Source organism: Grammomys surdaster, unplaced genomic scaffold, assembly GCF_004785775.1.
Source record: "Grammomys surdaster isolate TR1022 unplaced genomic scaffold, NIH_TR_1.0 126063, whole genome shotgun sequence".
In the NCBI taxonomy this organism is placed as follows: domain Eukaryota; kingdom Metazoa; phylum Chordata; class Mammalia; order Rodentia; family Muridae; genus Grammomys; species Grammomys surdaster.
The window spans coordinates 1,801,640-1,823,289 of NW_021620873.1; the positions used below are offsets into that span (position 1 = coordinate 1,801,640).

General features: G+C 51.4%; 1 protein-coding gene across 1 annotated transcript in view; it reads right to left on the bottom strand.

The window, feature by feature from the left end:
* Nkd1 (NKD inhibitor of WNT signaling pathway 1) overlaps positions 1-21,336 on the bottom strand; it is a 75,084-nt gene extending 53,748 nt beyond the window's left edge. Inside the window, exons 1-3 of the mRNA XM_028755504.1 lie at positions 21,217-21,336; positions 21,066-21,098; positions 20,328-20,461 (exon numbers count right to left, since the gene is read on the bottom strand). Of these exons, the coding sequence (XP_028611337.1) occupies positions 20,328-20,461; positions 21,066-21,098; positions 21,217-21,241 (192 nt within the window). The 5' untranslated portion in view covers positions 21,242-21,336. The remainder of the gene's footprint in view (positions 1-20,327; positions 20,462-21,065; positions 21,099-21,216) is intronic.
* Positions 21,337-21,650: the final 314 nt, after the last annotated feature.

The following is a 21,650-nucleotide window of genomic DNA, read 5'->3' on the forward strand; positions in this document are numbered from 1 at the left end:
GAGAGCTGGAGCTAGCCCTGCCCCTCACCAACTGCAGCCTTCCGGAGATTGAGCCCTGTACTTTGGGCAGCACAGAAGAGCTGGCCCTGATGGAGTGGTCACAGGTGAGCTGGGGCTGAGAGCACAGGAAGGCTAGCCCTGGCACTACCTGGCATGAGGTGGCCTGGGTGTGGGGGTGATGCCTTCCGTCTCTACCCTCCTCACCACCTGCAGTCGCTGGCAGAGCTGGCCTTGGGGTCATGAGAACAGGGGAGCTGATTTTGCATCTCACCAGTGGTAGCACTGGGTAGAGCAGGCCCTGAACCTCGCCTGGAGCTGGCCCTGATGGCAAAGGTGTGGTAAGCCAGCCCCTAGGGTGTGAGAGTGGGAGAGCTAGCCCAGCCTCTCACAGGCTCCAGCACCTGGAGAGTGGGGCCAGCACCTTGACTGGGCAGCACAATGGAGCTGGCTCTGGAGGAGTGGGTGCAGGTGAGCCAGCCAAGGATGAGAGAGCTGACCCTGACTTCTGCCAGTGATGGCAGCATTGAGTGGCCTACTCGGAGCAGTGCTGGAGAGCTCAGCCTGGTGGTGAGAGAGCCAGCAGGCTGACCAACTCAGCTACCACTCAGGCCCAGATCAAGGGCTCTGAATTGACCCACCCCTAAATCTATATCATCTGGAAACACTGGGATGTGTGAAAGGGCCAGTCCTGCTGATCCAAACCTACTGGATCTCCATGACACAGGGCAACAGGATAACCAGGAGGAGTCCCGATGAGGATGTAATATTGATGGTGTCACAGAAGCCAGAGATCTTGAACCAGACCAATGACTCTCTGCAACAAACATTTGCAAGTGAAGATGTGTGGACAGAGGGATGTACCGTGGTACACACTTTCTATGCTTTGTTTGTTGTTTCTTTGTGTGTATGTGTTTTAGTGTGTGTGTGTGTGTTGCAACGGCATACACACACACACACAGACACACATATATGGAGAGATGAGAGGAACTGTGGTGCATGCTAAACTCACAAAGAATCAATAAAAAGTTCGTAAAAATAAATCTTTTTAAAATTGTTACTAGGAACTCTCATCTTTCCTTCCCACACAAAAGCTTTGGGATACCCTGTGCCTCTGCACCCTGTGCCAGCCCTATTTCCTTACCTGTCAACCCTGCAGAAGACAGAGGAGCCTTCATGGTTGGCAGAGCACACAGACTCCAGCCACTCTGCTGAAGCTAGGCTGTGTATCTTCTCTAAAACTCCCTACAGTTAAGCTCTAAGAGACCGTTGACACCTAAGAACCCAAGATACAGAGCCTCTATCAACCACAACTGCCAGGTTCCACTCTGGTTCTTAGCACCCGCTGTGGGCAAGGCAACATGAGGACCAGCTCTTAGGAGATGCAGGGCATGCAGGACTCCTCTGCCCTGCACAGCATCCCTCTGCAGGGAAGAGATGAACTACAGTACAGCCAGAGACCAACCCCAAAGACCCTGGGGAAGCAGCTTCTCTGAGAGCATGCTCACACTGTTTTTATCGCTAGTCCCTAAACACAGTGAGACAATCGCTTCAGGCATTTCCTTTGTCTTGGGTGTCACGAATCATCAGCATTGCTTAAAGAATAGGAGGGTGTGCCTAAGTTACGTGCACATCTTGTCATTTTGTATAAGGGACTTGAGGAGACGCCCAGGGACCAATGTCACAGGAAGGCTATGTTTACTAAAAGCTACTGGTCACCAGGCCCTGAGGTTCCCTGCTCCCCTGTAATTCTCATTATCAGGAGAAGAGTTCTTATTGGTGGTTTCATTTTACTGCTGGGAAACCAAGGACATGTATGTCACCTACACCCTTTGACTTGGACAACCCAAGAACACATCAGCAAAGCAATCTGAAAGCTCCCTGGAGGGAGGAGGGTCAGCTGAGAGAAGGCTCCCAGAAGGTGGAGGGACATAGTATCCCAGTGTCCTGGTCAGAAAGAAGGAAGCAGGTCCCCAGGATAAGGCAGGGCACGCATACACACATCCTCAGGAAACATGGGATCAGGCATGCTTGATACAAACACAGAATCCACAGAACAAGGTAGAGACAGGAATTCTGGTGCTGACACAGATGTCTTCTCACCAGCCTATTCACAGGCACTGTGTGAGAAGGGTCCAGATTCAACCATCTAGTCCTGAACAGCACCCACTACCCACTCCTGGGCCATAATGCCAGCTGAATCCAACTTCCCAAAATATTTACCAGAAGGCTCTGGGCACAGACTCCATTCTGTAAACTTGGATGTGATTCCAGAGCTGAAGAGACAGATCTCCCGGAAAACCAGATAAGCTTTCCTTCACATTCTAAATAACGAGAAGGAGGTGGGGAGGAGAAGGAAATAAATCAGCCCTCCCAACTGCCCAACTTAAAAGGGATTATGGTCCAGAGCGAGGGGGGAGCAAAGATGCCGTGTCCTTATCGGGCACAAGGCCGCTCCAGACACAAACAAAACTTTTGGCAGGCATCCTTCTTCCTCATCAGAAGGGGAGCAAGCAGTCCTTCATGCACAGGCTCAAAGCCACCCTGAATACATGCAGCCTAATCTTCCTCCCATTTTCTGAAAAAGAAGGGCCCCTTCTGGGAACCAGGACACCAGCTGTAGCTTGAGCAACAGAATGATGTCTGTGAACCTCCAAGTCCCAAGGGTAGCTAACCCAGAGTTCAAATCTCTCACTGCTTGGGCCCTGGTCAGGGAAAGAGGAGGGAGGAGCTGACTCAGTAATGTGGGAAGAGGAAGTCGTTCCCTGCCTAGGATGCACTACCCTCAGCATCAAGGGTGGGATAAAGGAGATAGCAACCATAGCATAACAACCCTCAGTCCTGAGGACATACCAAGAGACAGGTACTGCTGCTGTCTCCAGATGACAGATAAGCCAGAGTCCCATGACCAGTAAAGACAGCACTAGGTCTGACCAGACCTCCAGATCTCATCTGGGTCCTCCCTGCTAGTGTACCCTCCTCCTGTTTCTGGCTCCATCTTCCAGCTCGGTGTGTCTCCATCCCTGCCTGACACCCTTAAGTTGCACAGCCCTAAATTCCCCCCCAAAAGGAGAAGAGAACATATTTACATGCTCCCCCTCCCCCTCCCTACCCCATGCCATCTCCTGGCACCCACTCCCACTCTAGAAATGCAGCCTGGCCTCCCCAGTGGCCCATCCAAGAAGTAAGCTTTCCAACATAATATTTTCCTCCCACAGAACGTGAGAATAAAGGGCTCTTTGCTTGTCTCCTGAAATAACTGGCTCTTGCCATAAAGCAACCTCTGCCCAGTAAAAATATTTCTGTAAAACTTGGTAACTCTATCTGCAGCTCCTTTTCTGAAAGTCAAAAACCTTGGAGAATGAAATACAGCCAAGGCAGACGTTATGACAAGCTCATGAAGTCATGTCTACCCCAGGCAGTCCTCCCGGGCACAGTGATTAATTTGCTGTTAACCGCAGGGACTTTGTGTCTTAATACACTCAAAGCAAAACACTAGTTCACATTTCTGCTGAAACAATACCTACCACCCCAGCTCAGGGGGCAGCCAAGTGGGCTCAGGGGCCTGGAAGGATTCTGGAAAGCAGAGAACCCCTGAGACAGCCATGATACACAGGTGAGTCACCCTCTGTGGCTTGGCCTCGCTCACGGAGGCAGTGAGCATTATAAAATAAGTTAGGGGTATTAAACTGAGATTGGGGACCCCTATGGAAGAGTTAGGGGAAGGACTGAAGGAACTTAAGAGGATGTCAACCGCGTAGGAAGACCAACAATGTCAACTAATCTAAATCCCTAGGAACTCCCAGAGATGGAGCTACCAACCAAAGACCATACACAGGCTGTTCCAAAGCCCTAGAGGCCCTGTACACATACCAGAGGACTGCCTGGCCTCAGTGGGAGAGGATGTGCCTAACCCTGTAGAGACTTGATGCCCCAGGGAAGAGAGCTGCTGGGGGTGGGCACCCTCTCAGAGGTGAAGGGGAGAGGGGATGGGGGTGGGAAGAACTCTGGGAGGAGGGACCAGGAGGTGGGGCAACGTTTGAGATGTAAATAAATACAATAATTAATTTTTTTTAAAGTGAGGGGTGCTTAGGTGAGTGTACAAGAGCTTAACCTAACTCACTCCAGGACACTAGGGAAGGCAATGGCTTGCACAGACATCAGTCTTCCCATTTGTCGAAGTGGAAGGCTCACTCTAGAGAAACCGGAGCCCAGATGACAGCTCCCCCTGAGCCTCTGTGCTACCACACAGTAGTTAAGACCCTTGCAAATGCTGTTTTAGGCCCAAAGAGATAGAGACAGGTATGCATATGTGGCTACTCGCACAGGTATTGCCTCACTGAACCCTAAAACAAGGTGGGGGCTGCCCCCCCACACTACACAGGAGAAACAATGTAAACCCCAGTCCAAAGCTGTACCCCAAGCTCTGTGTCCCCTAGAATTGGCAGATCCACACATAGGAAGGCAAGATTAAATGAAGCATGTGTGCATGCATGTGTGTGTGTTTGTGTGCGTGTGCATGCGTGAGAGAAAGAGTATAAAGAGGAGAAGGATCAAAATCTTCTATTACTATTTTATTTTTATTTGTTCATCTGCTTAAAGAGGGTCTCACTGTAGCTTTAGCTGGCCTGAACTTGCTATGTAGACCCCAGACTGGCCTCCACTAGCTTGGCCTCCCAGTGCTGGGATTAAAGTCATGTGCTACCATGCCTGGCTCAAGCATTTCAAACACATATATGAAAATGTCACAATTCAAATCATCTGTTGTTTGGGTGTGTTATTTGCAGTGCTGGGAACCAAATCCAGGACTAGCCTTTTATATTCCATGCACTTTAAGGGAGAGATTCTGATCTGGGAACTTTGGCTACACTAGCCCTACAGTAAGGACGAAGGGCACACATCCAAGGTGGAGTATACACGGGCTTCAGAGGGTTGCTATCGGCACTCAGGGTGGGAGGAATTACCTGATATCCCCATGCAGAGGTTGGGAACTGGGCAGGAAGGAGGCTCCTGAGGGCCACATTGGGGAAATGGCAAACCACCCAGGCTTTCTGAAACCCAATGGCCAGCCATATTTCTCCCCAAAGCTTGGCTGCTTTACCTGGTAGCCCTGTCCCCAACTCCTAGCCATCCTTTGGTAAGTCTTCGGAACTGGCCATGTACACTCTAGGTTCTATCCACTCATCGGCATGTGCAGCCTTCCCGTGGATTCCCAAGGACTTATAGACGCTCCCAAGGGACTCAGATGAGACAGAGGATCAGTGCAACTGAACTCTGCAGGAAAGTAGACGGCCCAGGCCAAAACAATGGAAGTGTAACCTGGAATTTTCTGGAATATTCAGGTGGAGGCAGAAGCCTGGCGTTCTGAGAAGGGCTCACACTGACCAGAGAGAGAGAGAGAGACAGCCTAGGAATGAAGCCAAGGTGAAGAGGACAGAGACAAACACTGCCATCCTGCCCTGGGGCAGGCGCTCTGAGCGCCAGACCACTCACTTTGACCTAACGACATACCCAAGCAACAGATGATTTTAATTGTGACCTTTTCATACATGCATTTGAAATGTCTGAGCCAGGCATGGGAGCTCATACCCAAATCTCAGCATTTGGGACGCCAAGCTAGGTGGATTGTCACAGACATGATTTAGGAGAAAGGTGAGGCCCTGCTCACAGGGCAAGGAAGAAGCAACCCAGAGCCCTCTGCAAAGACCCAGAACAGAAACTGGAGCCGAAAGGCACAGAGCCTGAATCCCAGCCCGCTGCACGCCCGTGACCTTCTCCCCATGCTACCGGGATCCTCCAAACCTCAGATGTTCTTTGAGTATCGTGCTCAGCCCACAAAGGCTTACTCCATGGAATCTGAAGTGTGAGCTCAGTTTCCCCATGCACATAATCCTGGCCAATTAATGCATTACTGCTAACGAGGCTTTGGGAGCCAGAAAGCCTCTGGTTATCCCCAGTTTGGGGGCAGCTGCTCCAACCCAGGGGGTTGCCTTCCAGTACCCTACAGCAAACTCTGTGGCAGGTGCCCACCCCAGTCCACTCTTGGAAAAAGGCTCACCTCAGATATGTACAAGAAGTAGCACAGAGGAGCTCCAGGATTAAGTGTTTGTAATGTAGGACACAAGCACTCCCTCCCACTCTTCTAGACGGAAGCCAGGACCACTGAAAACCATGCCTATGGCTGTCAGTGGCCAATGGGGCTGGCTTCTCCTGCCACACAGCCATGCCTCTAAAGCCTCTGATGGTCCACAGGGGAGGGTGGGCCAGGACTTCTTTCAAAAGTGTAGAGAACATTCTCTTGTCGTCTCCTGCTGCAAATATACCTTACACACACACACACACACACACACACACACACACACACACACCACAGAGCAGCAGGAGATAGGGATGAGACAGATGCATGGCCCTGGTCTTCCTCCTCAGACCAGAGCTGGGTGATGCAGGCAGCAGCCATTATTCTGGAGGTCGTTTAAATTCACATGTCAATTCATGCAAACTGAGCTTCGCTTATTAGTCCAGTAGCTGGACCATGCTCACACACAGCACACACACACACACACAGTGCTCAGAACACTCTTTTTTTTTTTTTAATTTATTTATTTATTATATGTAAGTATTCTGTAGCTGTCTTCAGACACCCACAAGAGGGCATCAGATCCTATTATAGATGGTTGTGAGCCACCATGTGGTTGCTGGGATTTGAACTCATGACCTCTGGAGGAGCAGTCAGTGCTCTTAACCACTGAGCCATCTCACCAGCCCCCTCAGAACACTCTTAACCACAAGAAACCCATCAGCCTGCGCTACACTGCCCACTTTTCCTTTTAACATCCTCTTTGGCCCTCCAGTTCAGAGTAGCCCCAGATCCAAACTGTCTGTGGAAGTCTAAGCCCTCATGGAAGTTAGCCACAGCCACAGGAGTAGGAAGAGGGAGACAGACTCATCAATTCAGAGCATGACACAAGTCAAAGTCACACAGGGCCACTACTTGGTTCCCTACACCTGGCACCTGCTGCTCTCCTCATTTGGTCTTAACCCAGGCCAGCTCTGAACTCATATGATCCTCCTGCCTCAGCTTTCCAAGTATGCAAATGTGTACCACACCAGCTGGACTCTGGGCTTGACTCAGCACCCAGGAGTCTCAGAAGCAGTGAGTCACCCCAACCCTCCGTCCCTTCTAGCACCTCCCAGACCCTTCCTGAGAAGCTTCCAAGGGTGCCACGCCCTCCCCTCCCCTTCCCTTATTAAATGTATAGTTCTTCTGAAAAGTATGAGCGCTGCACACTCATCCTCCTAAAAAGCCAAATGAAGAAGTGTGCAGTGTGACAGTAAAAGTCTCTGATCCTTCGAGATCTTTCTCTATATATCTAACTACACTCCAAAACAGGCCTGAGCAGATGTGTGGGCATAGCTGTCCCCCAATATCCCTAGAGACTGACTTTAGGACTCTCCTGCCATGGACACCAAAACCTGTCAACCCCAAGGCCCTTCTTCACAAGGACCCACCCATCCTGCTGTCACCTGGGGCAGAAGTCAGTGAAATGGCCATACTGCCACCGACTGACCTGGTGATGGATGGGTGAGTTGAAACCAGTTTTTCTCATTCTGTGCACATCTCTGAACATGCGTGCTCAGGCACACCTCAGTTCTGTTGTGACTCTCTGATCCCTGTGACCTCTCTTCACCAAGTTAGTGCCTGTAAAAACCCAACTGTGACAACAACCCCAACAATCCCACCCAACCTGCATCTCACGGATACTGGCCCCTTCCCCTCTTTAAAACAAAAGGTTGCCAATCAGTGGCTTTCTCTTCACACACACTCTCAATGGTAGGCTACAATCGCTGAGAGAGATCGCATGTCCAGTATTTAGATACCTGTGGTCTCTTCCCTTAAATCTGGGCTAAAGCTGTGACCTGTTGTACCAAAGAGGATGTGGGACCACCAGCTCTAGCCCTGAGCTTAAGAGGACTGGCCAGGTACTTGGAGAAGTTAAATAGTAGCCAATGGCTACCCGAGGGAGGCTCCTCAAGCAATCATCACGGCTGCTCAGCCACATCCCCTCTGAGAGGTGGCTCCTGCCCTTCAGGCTCCAACGGTGACCTCAGTACAAGGCCACTGCCTTCCTCATCCTCTTCATTCCCAATGAGAAGGGGCCGGGCTCAGTGTGACAGCATTCACCCAATCCCTAGGAGCTCCTGCCTTAGGAAAAAAATGAAGTCAAAGGCTCTGAAGCCAAGAGACCAGAGAGGCACAGAGAGGTCAGGAAGCTCAGCCAAGGCTGTAAACTTGTAAGACCTGAGCTGGGGCTTGAACCCCACATTCTGATCTGGAGCAGTGACCAAACATCAGTGTTTTTCTAACACTTTGGTCACAATCTATCTACCACAAGAATTATAACGGGCTTCTGTATATATAAACATGGGTATACATATTTGTGTTTAAACCAATACAAAAAGAAAGTAATACAAAACAGTAGTCTTCCTGTAAGTGATAGTTTGTCTTATTTTTGTTATTTTCCATTTTATTTTTTTTTTCTGGCCACCAGTTGATCTCGGGGATGGAGCTGTAACATATAATTGTGAACCCACTGGCAAGTCTCTAAGACAACTCTACAATTTTCCAGCCTGATTTGAGTCTTGCTCTAATGAGGTCTTACCTTCATGTCAGGTGAGACTCAGCACGGTAGCAAGCTGGACCAGTTTTTGCAGCATTAGTTTTCCCACTAGGCTGGTGGTTCTCAGCCTTTCCAATGCTGCGACCCTTTACTACCGTTCCTCATGGTGTGCTGACCCCCAACCATGACGTAGTCTTGTTGCTACTTCATAACTGTAATTTTGCTACTGTTATGAGTTGTAATGTCAATATCCGATATGCAGGATATCTGATATGCAATCTCCAAAGGAGTGATGGTCCAGGTTAGGAACCACTGTGCTGGAGGAAGAGGGACTGCCACTGTTCAGATATGTTGTCCCCAAAAGCTCAAGTACTAAAGTCTTGATCCCGAGGTAGTGGCACCAAAATCTTAATGGAGTATAGAGTATAGCTAGGAGAAATAGGTCCTGAAGGGAAGGTCCTTAGGGATATCTTGTCTCTGACTCCTCCCTCTGCTTTCTGTCATACTATGCTCCTCCACCCACCCACACCCCTGAGGGCCTAGACCTTCTGAAACCGTAAGCAAAATAATCCTTCCTCCATTGTTATTTTCCTCGGGCATTTTGCCATTAAAGTAACAAGAAAACTGATTAATATCGGGGAAAATATCAACTCCTATCCCACCAGGATGCTGACACATCTAAGCATTGAGAACAAGGACGGCACAGCCTCCTCAGGTGCTCTGTAGACAGAAGCTACGCTGCAACCACCTCCTCTTGGTAGGCACCCATGCTGTGTGCACACAGGCTGTAGCTACAAAGCACGTGCCCAGGGCTTTCCCAAACACACACTCCCACAGGCAGGGGCAGGAATAGAGGCCCCCAGGACTCACAGACAAGGCAACTGTATTCCCAGGTAACCCAAGTTTCCTTAAGTCCTCTTGACTCTTGCAATCTAAGCCACTGGGAGAAACGATGCTACAAGAAAAATTCAAGGTCAAAACCAGCCCTGTAACATGACGCCCTACAGAAGCCAGGTGTGGCACAGGTGCGGGTCCCTAACCAACACCTACAGGAAAGGCCTCTGGGTGAGGTTCCCTGCCCAAGCTTCTGAAGCTAAGCAAAGGAGAAGCCCCTGGATGGCTGTGGGTCTCTCCTACAACCCTAGGGCAGACTAGCTCTGCTGTGCCTAACCCACTCCAGAGTCAAAACTAGATGCTCAGAGAGCCACAGAGAGGGCGGAAGCTGGAGTTGGGAAGGTTTGCAGCAGACACCTGATCTCCCCACAGGGTGGGGCACACATCACCACCCACTCCAGCAGGCATGGCTCACCCCTCTGCTGGTTCACAGACTCCTGACCTGACATCTAGGAGACTAGACTCAGACTCCAGGAGGAGACTAAGGACTTTGTGCTGTTCATGTGGCCTCTGTGCCTTTGTACATCTCCTACCCTGTGCCTGGAAGCCACATCTCCTACGTGTCCCCTCAGCATCACTTCCTAAGCTAACCTTAATCAGTAGCCCTCACTCCCCTTCATGCCCCTGTTCTGACGCATACTCAGGTGCCCACTCTTTGTATGCATCTGTTTGATCATGAGTGGACATGCCAGAAAGCTCTGAGAGGCCTCTGAACATCTGCTCCATTTCCAACTTGCTGACTTAAACTTATTTCAACCCCCCACCCCCGACTCCCACCCTCCCACCCCTAACCCCCAACCCCAACCCCCACCCCCAGTAGAACTCTGAGCAGCGGGAACCGTTCCTTTACACATGGCTCAGATGTGACGATGGAGGGCCTGAGCCATTGCTGGCCCTAGGCCACCCATCACGAAGCCCACGTGGGACGCAGGTCTAAGATGTCACACCCGTAGACCAGCAGCCCACACAGCTGGTCCTCAGCAATGGCACTGATCCACGTCTCTGCTCCAGTCGCTGCCTACCTTCCTGTTGTTCTGCCTGCCACAGAAACAAGCTGTGGTTTCCCGGCTCAGAGGGCCACCTGCTCTGTTCTGTCTGCAGCCAAAGCCAGCTTTTCCCGTCGGGCCAGCAGTTTTACCTTAGGAGTAGCTGCTTCGTCCAAGTGATGAAAGTGTCCTCAAGAGACAGATACAAAGATCTCACAAGGAAATGCAGGAAATGCTTCATCCAGCCCGAATGCATGTCTTATCACTACCTTCCTGCGCCCACAGGGCCGAGCTGGAAGTGATTACAAGCACAGTGCGCAGGCCAAACCCAGCTACCTGCTCACCCATTGGAAGCAATCCCTAAGACTTTCTTTAGTTGACTTGATTTGTTTTTTGTTTTTTGTTTTTGGAAATGAACTCCCATATATAGCCCAAGCTGACCGCAAGCTTGTAATCCTCCTGCCTCACCCCCCTGAGTGCTGGAATCACAGAAGCGTGTCATCACACCTGCAATGTTTTAAATTCAGAAGGTTCTGCATAAATATCCAGACATCTGGATGTTCTAAACCACCGGATGACAATGTCAAGGCCATGTTCCCCAGAGGCTAAGTGTTGGCTGGGCCTAAGTGGCACTGCCCTCTTGAGGCGGGGTGTGTGTTCAGGCACAGACGCCTTCCACTCAGCCTGCTGCACCTATCAATGTGATGTCTCTGGCTCCGTGGGTTACTGAGCTCAGTATTAGCATCCCACAAAGCCTCCTTCATGTACCTCCACCTCTAATCGCACCCAAGTCCCGCCCTTGTCTGTAGGTTACAACTTAAAGGGCCCCACGTGGGATTCTTCTGAATCATGCTAGAAAGCAAATAATACTACCAGCCCAGTTCCCAGTTGTGAAAACTGAGGCAGCCATGTTTATGCTACTACCATCATATACATCCAGTCCCTACCTGCTCTATGATACCTAGGGAGGCTGACCTCTGGGCACCAGTCCCCTAGGACCCGTTTGCATGCTGGCTTCTGAATTCAGCTAAAAGAACCACCTGGAAGGTACCCCCACACTATGGCTCTGACCTCAGTGAATCACCCGGGCCTTAGCAGCGGCTGGTGCCAGACCGCAGTTGTTTCAACTCCCAGCAGGTCTCTCCCCATCTCTCTTGCAATTTTCAGACTTCAGGAATCTCCTCCTTTAAATTATTAACACGAATCTGTTTCCCACCGCATTCACTGGTTGACAGAGACCCGGTGTAGTACCCGAAGTCTCGATGAGAACGCGTGCAGGCAGAATTTGAACCCAGACTGTGGGCCTCCACAGCCCCTGGTCACCTTGCCTCCTATTCTGCTTCTCCTGGCTTCTTGCCTGCCTGTAGCCTCCCCCCCCCCAAGGGCTTCTGGATGGCCCCCAGAGAACCAAGAGCCGTGCTCATCCTCACGGAGCCCATGAAACCTTCTATCCCTGGCTTCTTCTTCCACAGTACCTTACAGAGAGACTTCCTCACACTCTCTTCCACAGAAGAGATCACAGGCTTCTTTCCTCACACCGACCTCACACAAGGCTACTTCACGGTTTCCCTCTGGACAAAGACCTGAGTCCACAACACAGTGGGAAAGGTGGCCAGGGGCTGGGTATGGTGCCTTGTGCTTTAAATCCCAGCAGTCAGCAGGCAGATATCTGTGAGTGTGAGGCCAATCTAGTATATACACAGAAGGTAACCAGGCCAGCCACTACTTCCACCAATATCTTCAACAAACTACGCTCCGAGGCTTTCTCCCTGATGCTTATCAAACATGCAACCTCTTGACATCCTCTCTGCTTCTATCTCTGACTCACCTCTGGGGTTAGCTCAAACCAGGTTTCCTCTGAGGACAGATACCTCTGACCCCAATAGTTCCTGTTCAAGACTCAAAGCCCACAGCATGTCCCCTTTTCTCCCTTTGGTATCTTCACTGTTTGACATGTATCTTCCAAGTGTGGACCAATCTAACTTAGAAATCCAGCGTATGGCAGCTGCATTGAAAATACAGCTGTGTTCTAAAGCCCACAGTGCAACATCTGCATAGCAAGCACAGCAGCGGAGTAGCAAGCATCGCTGCAGTTTAAAAAAAAATACAGTTGTATCCTTCGGTAGCTATAGGGCACCAATATAGAGCATTCCGTCATCCTCACTCCTGAATACCAACATTTACTGCCCAAGTCTCTTCTATAACTAGGGACCACACATGTATATAACCTGCGCACACTCTCCTGTATGCTTATATCAAATTCACATTGCGTATAATACCTAATGTGGGGGTTTTGAATGAGAGTGGCCCCCATAGGCTCATACGTCTGAATGTTTGGTCCTCAGTTGGTGGAGCTGTTTGGAAAGGATTAGGAGGTGTGGCCTTGTGGAAGGAGGTGCGTCACTGGGGGTGGGCTTTGAGAGTTCAAGAGACTCATGCCATTTTGAGTTGGCACTTTTTACCTCCTACTTGTGGATCACGATGTGAGTGCTCAGCTGCTCCTGCTGCCACTCCCTCACTCGTCCATCATGGACTCCAATCCTCCGAAACCGTAAACCCAAATTACAAGTTGCCTTGGTCACGGTATCTTAACACATCATAATAAAATGCTATCTAGTCACCAGGATGTCTTGTTTAGAAAATAATGACAAAGGAGGAGGAAAAGCCTGATCAATTTAGATACTTTTTTTTTCAAATATTTTCAGTTTTCAGTTGATGCAGGGCCTAGTATGGACAGCTGATGCCATACTGTCTCACAATCAATGGACTTACTTTAGGAGTGTAAAGAGGTTGAACACCAGGGAACTTAGAGATATGGACTACAATAGGTATGTACAATAGGCACTCCCTGTAATCTCAGCAATCAAGCAGTTGAGGCAGGAGGATAGTGATTTCCAGGTCAGTCTGGCTTACACAGCAAGATCCTGTCACAGAATAACACCAAAACCCTAAATCACACACCACACCAGTAGAGTGATCCAACCCATCGATACGCCAACAACATTTGATAAAACTGAGTGACTATTCCTAATTTAATAAATCTTAGAGAGTCAGGAGTCAGAGCAAGTTATTTTAACTAAAGAAATAGCACACATGGCATCTCGCTGTTATTAAACAGACCTTAGGAAACACTCTCATTAAGTCCCAAAGCAAGGACAGAGGCGTGAGCAGAAGGACCTGCCAACATGTAAAATGAACCACCACCCAGACCAGCTCTGAGCCTCCAGGTACCCTGTGCCTTACTCAAGCATCTGGCCAACTTGTATTTTATTATTTGCATTTTAAAACACTTGTTTTCTACCGTGCTCTAAGCCTTGCAAAGCTGTAGATGTAGAGGTTTACACTCCGCATCTACTGCAGACACACGGACAGTGGAACAGACAGTGTCCTACACATACTCAATTAGAATGACATCATCCCACTTCTCGGATGGAGAGGCCAAAGTTCAGGGGCGGGAAAGGCCCTTTAGTTGATGTCATGGGATGCAGCAAAGCCTACCTTACCCTGGGGGCCCTCTAATAACCATCAGCCACACACAGGGCCACATGCCATAGCCAATGTGGCTCAGCAAGCCAGAACAGTGACGCCCAAACTAATTCCTCAGGGCTGCTAAGCAAACATGGCCCTGGACAGGCCCCTTGGACAGAGCCGCACTGGCTGGCCAGGGTTCCTACATGCCCTGCTGAAGCTGAGGGTGACTTCAGCAGAGGGACCTCTGGCTTTCCTCCTGAGCCCTGTGGCTGGTGCCCACATGGATAAACATCCCTCTCAGCTTGCCCAGGCATCTATCAAAGAATTACTTATGTCTCTGGAAGTGCGAGTTTAGAAAAGGCTCCCCACCCACCTGGGCTTGGCAGGGTGCGGCCTGGCCGGACTACCCTTTATAGAGGACTACCCTTCATGGAGTGGGCATGCCTCTCCTCTGATCCAGCCTGAGAGCTTGCCCCTGTCCATGCAGAGAGGCTGAGGCAGCCTCCCAGGATAAACGGAGCAGGGTGACATCAAAGCCCAGCTTCCAGATCCAACAAGAGAAGCCTTCAGCTCTCTCAGCCTCTCATCCAGGGTGTTCTGAGCTCCTTCCTTGCTTCTCTCTGACAGAAGGGCAGATGTTTGGTTTGTGAGGAACTAGATTCTTTCCTTTCTCAGGAAGAGAGGGCTAGGGAAGAAGCCAGGGATAGAAAGCAAGAGGGGACTGTCTGTGAGCAACGAGGAACACGGGAGCCAGAAAGAGAGGACAGCACGGAGACTGCCGCAGGAAATACCTGGATCCAGCAAGCAGCCAAAAAGATCTCAAAGTCTGCACTGCTAAGCAGAGTATAAATTCACAGCTATGGGCACCTGACTCATCAACATAATAGACCCCGCTGTGGGCTCCATCCCTGACTCTGGGAAGCCTGAGGAAAGGAGCTCTTCCCTCAGCTCTGCCTTGTTGTGCTCCATGACACAGTGAGCTCTCTGGGGTTGCCTGTCAACAGCCTCTTTCCCCCAGACCCTTGAGGTGATCTCCCCTGCCCTTCGGCAGCCAACGTCGTCCCTCAGTTCTCTACCGCACAGCTAAGCATTCGACCCTCAAGCTGACTTCCACCTACAACCTGGCTCCAGAAGCCACCAACCCAACTGACAGCTGGGTAATGTCCCATCCTCAAATTACAGGTTAGTAAATTCTAAAGAATAAGTAGGCAGCCTCCCACACCTGTCCCTGGACAGGTACCTCAAGCATGCCAATTGCTGTTCACCTACAGGGCTTTCCAAGACTGAGTTCCAGGGACACTTCCGCTCCCCATGAGCTACCAAGCCATGTCTTGGTATAAGGCTTGATTCTACAATTCTACTAAAGATAGTGGACTTGGGAAAGATAAAACCTAGCATCAGAAATAAAGGGTTTAAAAAGTTGGCTAGAAGGAAGGAGGCAGCAAGGATAATGATCAAGTTTTCTTTCTTCATTCATACACAGCAAGTGCCTGTTATGTACTTCAGAAAAGAAACTGCACTTGGTGGCTGACTTTCTTCTTAATGACAGCTCAACCTTGACCGAGTGTCCAAGGAGACAGGTGGTTACTGATGGGGTTGAGAGAGATGGAGAAGTGGGCTTCCTGATCCAAACAAGGATACGCTCACCATCCCATTGCCTCCCCTCTTCCCACTAGGCAAAGAAGTAACAGCCTCCAACTCTACCCTCAGCCACATGTAGGAGGTGCTGCCGAGATTGGGGATGGAGAGAGACACACATGCCTATGGCTTGTAGGACACAGACAACACATACTGCTGGCTCAAGAAGACCCACTATCCTTCTTGAAGAAGTTTCAGAGGGAGGAAAGGCACTAGTTAAAGCGCCTCCAAGAAATCCCATCACACAGATGTACCACAGCAACAGGTGATGACACGGACTTGGAAAGATACAGGCTAGGAGCAGCCTGCAGTGATGTCCGGCACCTGGCACAGCTCAGGCTTCCCAGGCCACTCCTTGCTGGCTCCCATGTACAGGTAGCTCTCAGGGCTGTGAGGCTGTTCCCAAGTGCCATCAGCCGAGGAGACCCTCCCTAGACCGCTCAAAGACGTCTGTGAGTGAAGGCACGATGCCTCTACCCTGAAATCCCCCATCCTCAAAGCAAGTCATCGTTCGATTCCTCAACACCAAGTATTTAATTTATGCTCTACCTCAAATGTCAAGTCCACCTCCCAACACATAGCTTGGAAACCACGTAAGGAGGCTTAACACTTTCCATATGGTGAAGACATGGGGCCTTTTAATTGTGCCAACTGGTATCATTCAAGGGTAATTCCCCTGGAATTCAGGATTCAGGCAGCAGCTGGGCTGGCTCCCAATCTCATCACACAAGCCCCACCTGGCCCCATGCAGCATGCCTGCACCCTCCTAATCTCCCCCAAATATCAAAATGTGCTAGGTGCCCCCTAATCAAATTACCAAAGTGCCCGGCAGCCGCCTTTGATCTACAGGGGGCTGGCCTGCCCCCAAGCCCCAGCCTATTTCTGCAAGCAGTCTTGCTATAAAAGAACAAAAGGGTCGTGGTGCAAGAAGTAAAGGTTGCACGAATCCATATACACACGTGTGCCCCTGCTCACAGTGTGGACACAGGCAAGGTATCCTTCCTCACGCCTGAGCATATGGCTCCAACTACCTAGCGAGCTCTGCCATGATGCCTCTGCTCACCTAGCACTTCCACTGGGCCTTCTCTTGCTGCCTGATGCTTTGTTTCTCCTGGCTCTCGGAGAGCACTGTCTAGCCTCTAATACTGCTCAGTACATTCGCCTCAGCCATGTCCTTAGCTCAGTCTACTGTCCTTCGTTCATGTGCTTTTCTGTCTCCAGTCACGCATGACTCTTCTCCTTTGAGCTTAGACTCTCCTGTACCTCATCAAGCATCCACGGAAAAGCAAACGCCCAGGCCTCAGCCTGGGTCCCCACCAGACATGCCCGCACTAGAGGGGTGCAGAGGGAAAGGGCACACACATCAGGATCCCTACGGAAAGATCAACTCTCAACCCAGGTCCTCTTCTTATCCAGATTTATCTGCGACAGCTCTGCTGTGGATGATAATATTACTGTGCCCATTTTACAGGTGTGCTAATGAAGACACACAACGTTAATGTGATTGCACAGGGTGACAACGTCCTGTTGCAGAGCTCGACCTCATTCACTTCTGTGTGTGTGTGTGTGTGTGTGTGTGTGTGAGTGTGTGTGAGTGTGTGTGAGTGTGTGTGAGTGTGTGTGTGTGTGTGTGTAGGCTGAGTTTTGTGTCTCTGTGGCCACCTTTACACTTTATGGCTACATATGCAACTTGGCTCCTGTACACAGGAAAGGCAGGGCCCCTCATGCTTTTTCCTACCCTGCAACCAGTTCATGTGGACATGGTGGCAATTGTCTGTGAGCCCCTGGAAACAAGGCAAGGCTTGGCTTTACACAACTCAGTCTACAGCAGCTGACCACAGCTCCAGAGGGTTATGGGGAGATTAGGGTCACAGAAGTTATGTGCTGGACACAGACAGGCGCTCAGGCAATAGTAGTTCTCACGGCAGCAATAATGTTGTCAGTTTGATAAGCCAGCAATGTGTCCTCAGCCTCTTCGGTGACAGGACAGGTAGAGAAGTAAACACTGAGTCCTTCCCTAAGATAAGCCTGGTACAGGCTACAGGAAACTGCCAGCCCTGGGAGCTAGCAGACTGCTAGAGCCCACACCCATCTACATCCTGATGCTATCACAGAGGGGCCTGCCAGCCACCCCTCCCATGCCAGTGAGAGCCATGGAAATGGCAGGACTTCAGTGTGCTCCTCGATGGCCTAGCCACCACTCTCGGTGCCCCCACCATGTGAGCACACCTCCTTGCATTCCCAACTATGACCACTTGAACCCAGTCTTTTCCCCTGTATTGACTTTGAACTCACCTAACTCTTTCAACTTTGATTCATCCTAAGTGATATAACATCCATGAAATCATGTGTTTGATGTCCTAGTTATTTTTCACTGATTAAAAAAGATAAGTATCCATAAAGATTAAAGATATCCCCTCTAAAGACCACCTGAATTGCTTCACAGGCCACCACTGGTGCGGCCACACATTCTGGCTCAGCCTGGTCCTTCTCTAGGGTTGATGTATGACCCCCACTACTGTGGCTACCGCAGACTGGGACCCAGGCATCCAGGTCTGCTATTAAGATCGACTCTCAAGGAAACAGAGACCTCCCTCCCCCCCTCAGCATCTTTGATGGCTGGGCCCACCCTCTTAACTATCCAACACATGTCACACTGATGGCTCTATGCCTCACATCTTCAAAAGGACTTTGAACAAATATTAATGACCCCTCCTTTTCTGAGAGGGGGGTGAGGCAGGAAGGCGAGCAAGCACATCCATCCCATGCTGTCCTCAGCTGGGGGAAGAAACCAGGCAACAAAATTCCGTGACTTCAGCAAAGCCACAGGCTTAAGCAGGGCTCCCCCCTCCCCCTGCTTCATTTCCCCCAATGGCAACTTTTACTGGCTTGCATTCCTCTTGCTGGGAACACTACTATTTAATTAAAAACGACAGACTTTTGTTTTCCTCTCCTTCTTCCCCCCCCCCCCATCCTCCAAGCCTGGATGCCAAGGAGACCCACCAAAAACATGCGGGTAACATTTGTTATGGCTTTGAAGATAAAAGCCAATGGAGGCAAGCCCTCGCTGTATTTCAAGTTTCCCCTCTAGCATGAAGTAAAAGCTGCCTGGCAGTTTAGGGGAGAGAGAGAGAGAGAGAGAGAGAGAGAGAGAGAGAGAGAAAGAGAGAGAGAGAGAGAGAGAGAGAGAGAGAGAGAGAGGAGAGAGAGGGGGAGGGAGGAGAAAGAGAGGGACGAGAGAGACAGAGCCTAAATAAATGTCATTCTGCAGGAATACTTTATGAAAATAAACAGGCTGAAAAAAAACCCAAACTTGATTAATGGAAATCCTCTCTGTTGGCCTGCATTGAGCCACAAACGCATCTGTTCACATGTCTGTATTGGATTGTTTTCATTGGTCCTTAAATAAATAAGAACATCACAAACTGGGGATGGTGGGGGGAAGGAAAAGTTTGTGGTTCTGTTGAAAGGCTCTAACTGCAGTCCCCCCACCCCCACCTCAGACCAGTTGTGACCTTTCTACTCGGATAGCAGCTCCAGTCCCAGCCAGCAGCAAACTGGAAGGCCAGGAAGAGGAAGCCTGAGCCATGTAGTGGAAGGAGATGGGTAGCTTATCCCAGAGAGAAAGGACATTTACCACACACGCACATCCACATGCGCATACACACACACACACACACGTGCGAACACACACTTACACACGCATACCCAAGACACCTCTCTGCACTGGTGCTGCCAGGTACAATACACACATACTAACACACATACATACACATACACACACACACACACACATACACACACACGTGTGCGCACACACACATACACACACTCTCACATCTGAAGATTCTACCACCCTTACCCAAAGAACAAGACCAAAGAACTAGCCAGAACTGAGGCTTGGTCTCTTCCCCCTCTAAGTTTAAAAAAAAAAAAATTAAATGTCACATCAAAAAGTTGATTCATCCTTTGATCCTTAGCTTGCAAGAGTTCCACGCAGACCATCTGAAAGCCCCGTGCAGAGTTCTGGAGCTCACAGGACATCTGTGAACACCAGTCCCAGGCCAGGCACAGGGGCTGGAGTCACTCACTCCCCCAACCCACTTGTTCCTGCAGAATAACTCTAGCCTCATGAACCTCCTGAGTGAAGAAAGAGGGTGTACCCAGACCACTCCACAGAGATGCCCCCTCCCTCTCAGGGCCACGCTAAGGCGACAGCCAGGTCTCAGTGCCTCCAAACTCTACAGTCAGATGGCAGATGGCACTGATGAATGCCACAGACACAGTTGGAGGTAGCCACAGATCCTGGGCCAGCAGAGCCCTGCCCTCTACCCAGACACTCCTGTCTCCCTTTAGTCTTAACCCCTCCCGGTGGAAAAGCTGGTCACAAAAGGAAAGCAGAGGAGCCCTCACCCCCCAACACACACACAGACACAGCACAGCTTCCCCAGCCCACTGGAACGGTATCACCTCCTCCCTGGCACTTCCTCTCCAAGCACTTCCTCTGTGCCCAGCTGGGCAGGAGACTGGTGCTCACTTGATCGACAAGGGTCCTCCAAAGCATGGGGCTCAAGTAGGGCTAGTGGGGCACACAGTGGCTGAGAAGGGATTTTTAGACTTAGACAGCGTGCAAGCAGGATGCTAAAAGTTGGAGTCGGGGAGATCCTCAGACCCTTCCCAAGGCTGAAAGGGATGAAAGGGTGGAACAGAGTGGGGGCCATACCCGGGTGCCTCGACCAACAGTGCCTGCCAATCTCAGCTGACGGGGTCCTGAGACGCTGCCTGGACAGCGCTGCCTCCCGATCCACTCTTCGATGCCTTTCCTTGCCCAAGCAGCGCTTACGGCAAAGCTGTCACCTGAGGCGGGAAGAACAGGAAGACAGTGAGTCTGGGCCCCCACGGCTGGCAAAAAGTTACCTGAGAGTGAAGGGAAGGAGACAAGGCGGCACAGCCCGGAGAGTAAAGACTTGGCAAGAGGTTCAAGCGCCGGACGGAGCAGAATCCAAAGGAGGGAAATAGCCAAGAAAGGAGGCTCGGCGAGATTCTATGTGCAAGGAGGATTCAGAGGGTGAAAGGGAGTAGGCAGTACCCTGACTGAAGGAGTTCGGGGATCAGAGAAAGGAGTGCGGGAGGCAGGGACTACGGAGGAGAGAGCTGAGGGTCAGCAGAGAGGGTGCAGTGGGAGCAGAGACCAAGTTCTCCGGGGAAGGGGCTGGCGGCTAGAGGAAGGCGCAAGATCTTGGGGATCTGAAGAGAAGACGCCGCAGCCAAAGTGGAGGGGGTTAGGGTCAGCAGTTGGGAGCACTGGGCTGTGGGGAACGGGTAGGAGGGGCAGAGGGGCCCCAAAGAGCGCTCCCGGGGCGGGGCTGGGGGCTGAGGCAGCCCTGGTAATGAGATCCAGCGGCAGGGCGGTCCGCGCCGCCTCCCTCGCGCCCCCCGGGCCGGTGGCCCGCGCGCCTACCTTCCGGGCTCTCCCTGCGCTTGCACACGGCGGCTGCGGGCACATCGCGCGCGGCGGCGGCGGCGGCGGGAGCCGGAAAGAAAGGAGAGGGAGAGTTAGCACCGGCGGGAGGACTCGGGGCCGCGGCCGGCGCGCGGGCGAGGACACTGACCCGGCTTCGAGTGAAGTTTCCCCATGCTGGGGCGCGGCGGCGGGGCGTCCTAAGCCATGCGTCCGGCCGCCGACCCCGCGCCAGCCTCGCTCGCCTCCTCCTCACAGTCCCCGCGCCGAGCGCAGCCTTAGGCGGCGCCGGGACGCGCTCCTGCCGCCGTCGCCGCGGCCGGACTGACGCCCGGGCGCGCCGAGCCCCCTGCCCGCCGCCGCGGCCCCGCGCCTCCCCAAGCGCCCATTGGCCAGCAGCGGCCCATCAAAGGCGAGGCGGACGCTGTGGGGCGGGTAGAGGCGGGGCCTGCGGATAGGGGCTGGCCGAGGGGCGGGCCCACGGAGGGCGTGGAGTGGGCGGGGACTCGGTGGGGAGGGTCTTTGAGTGCGCAGGGTCCCAAGCCCCCTGTGCGAACCTCGGGGCGGGAGTGGGGACTGGGCGGA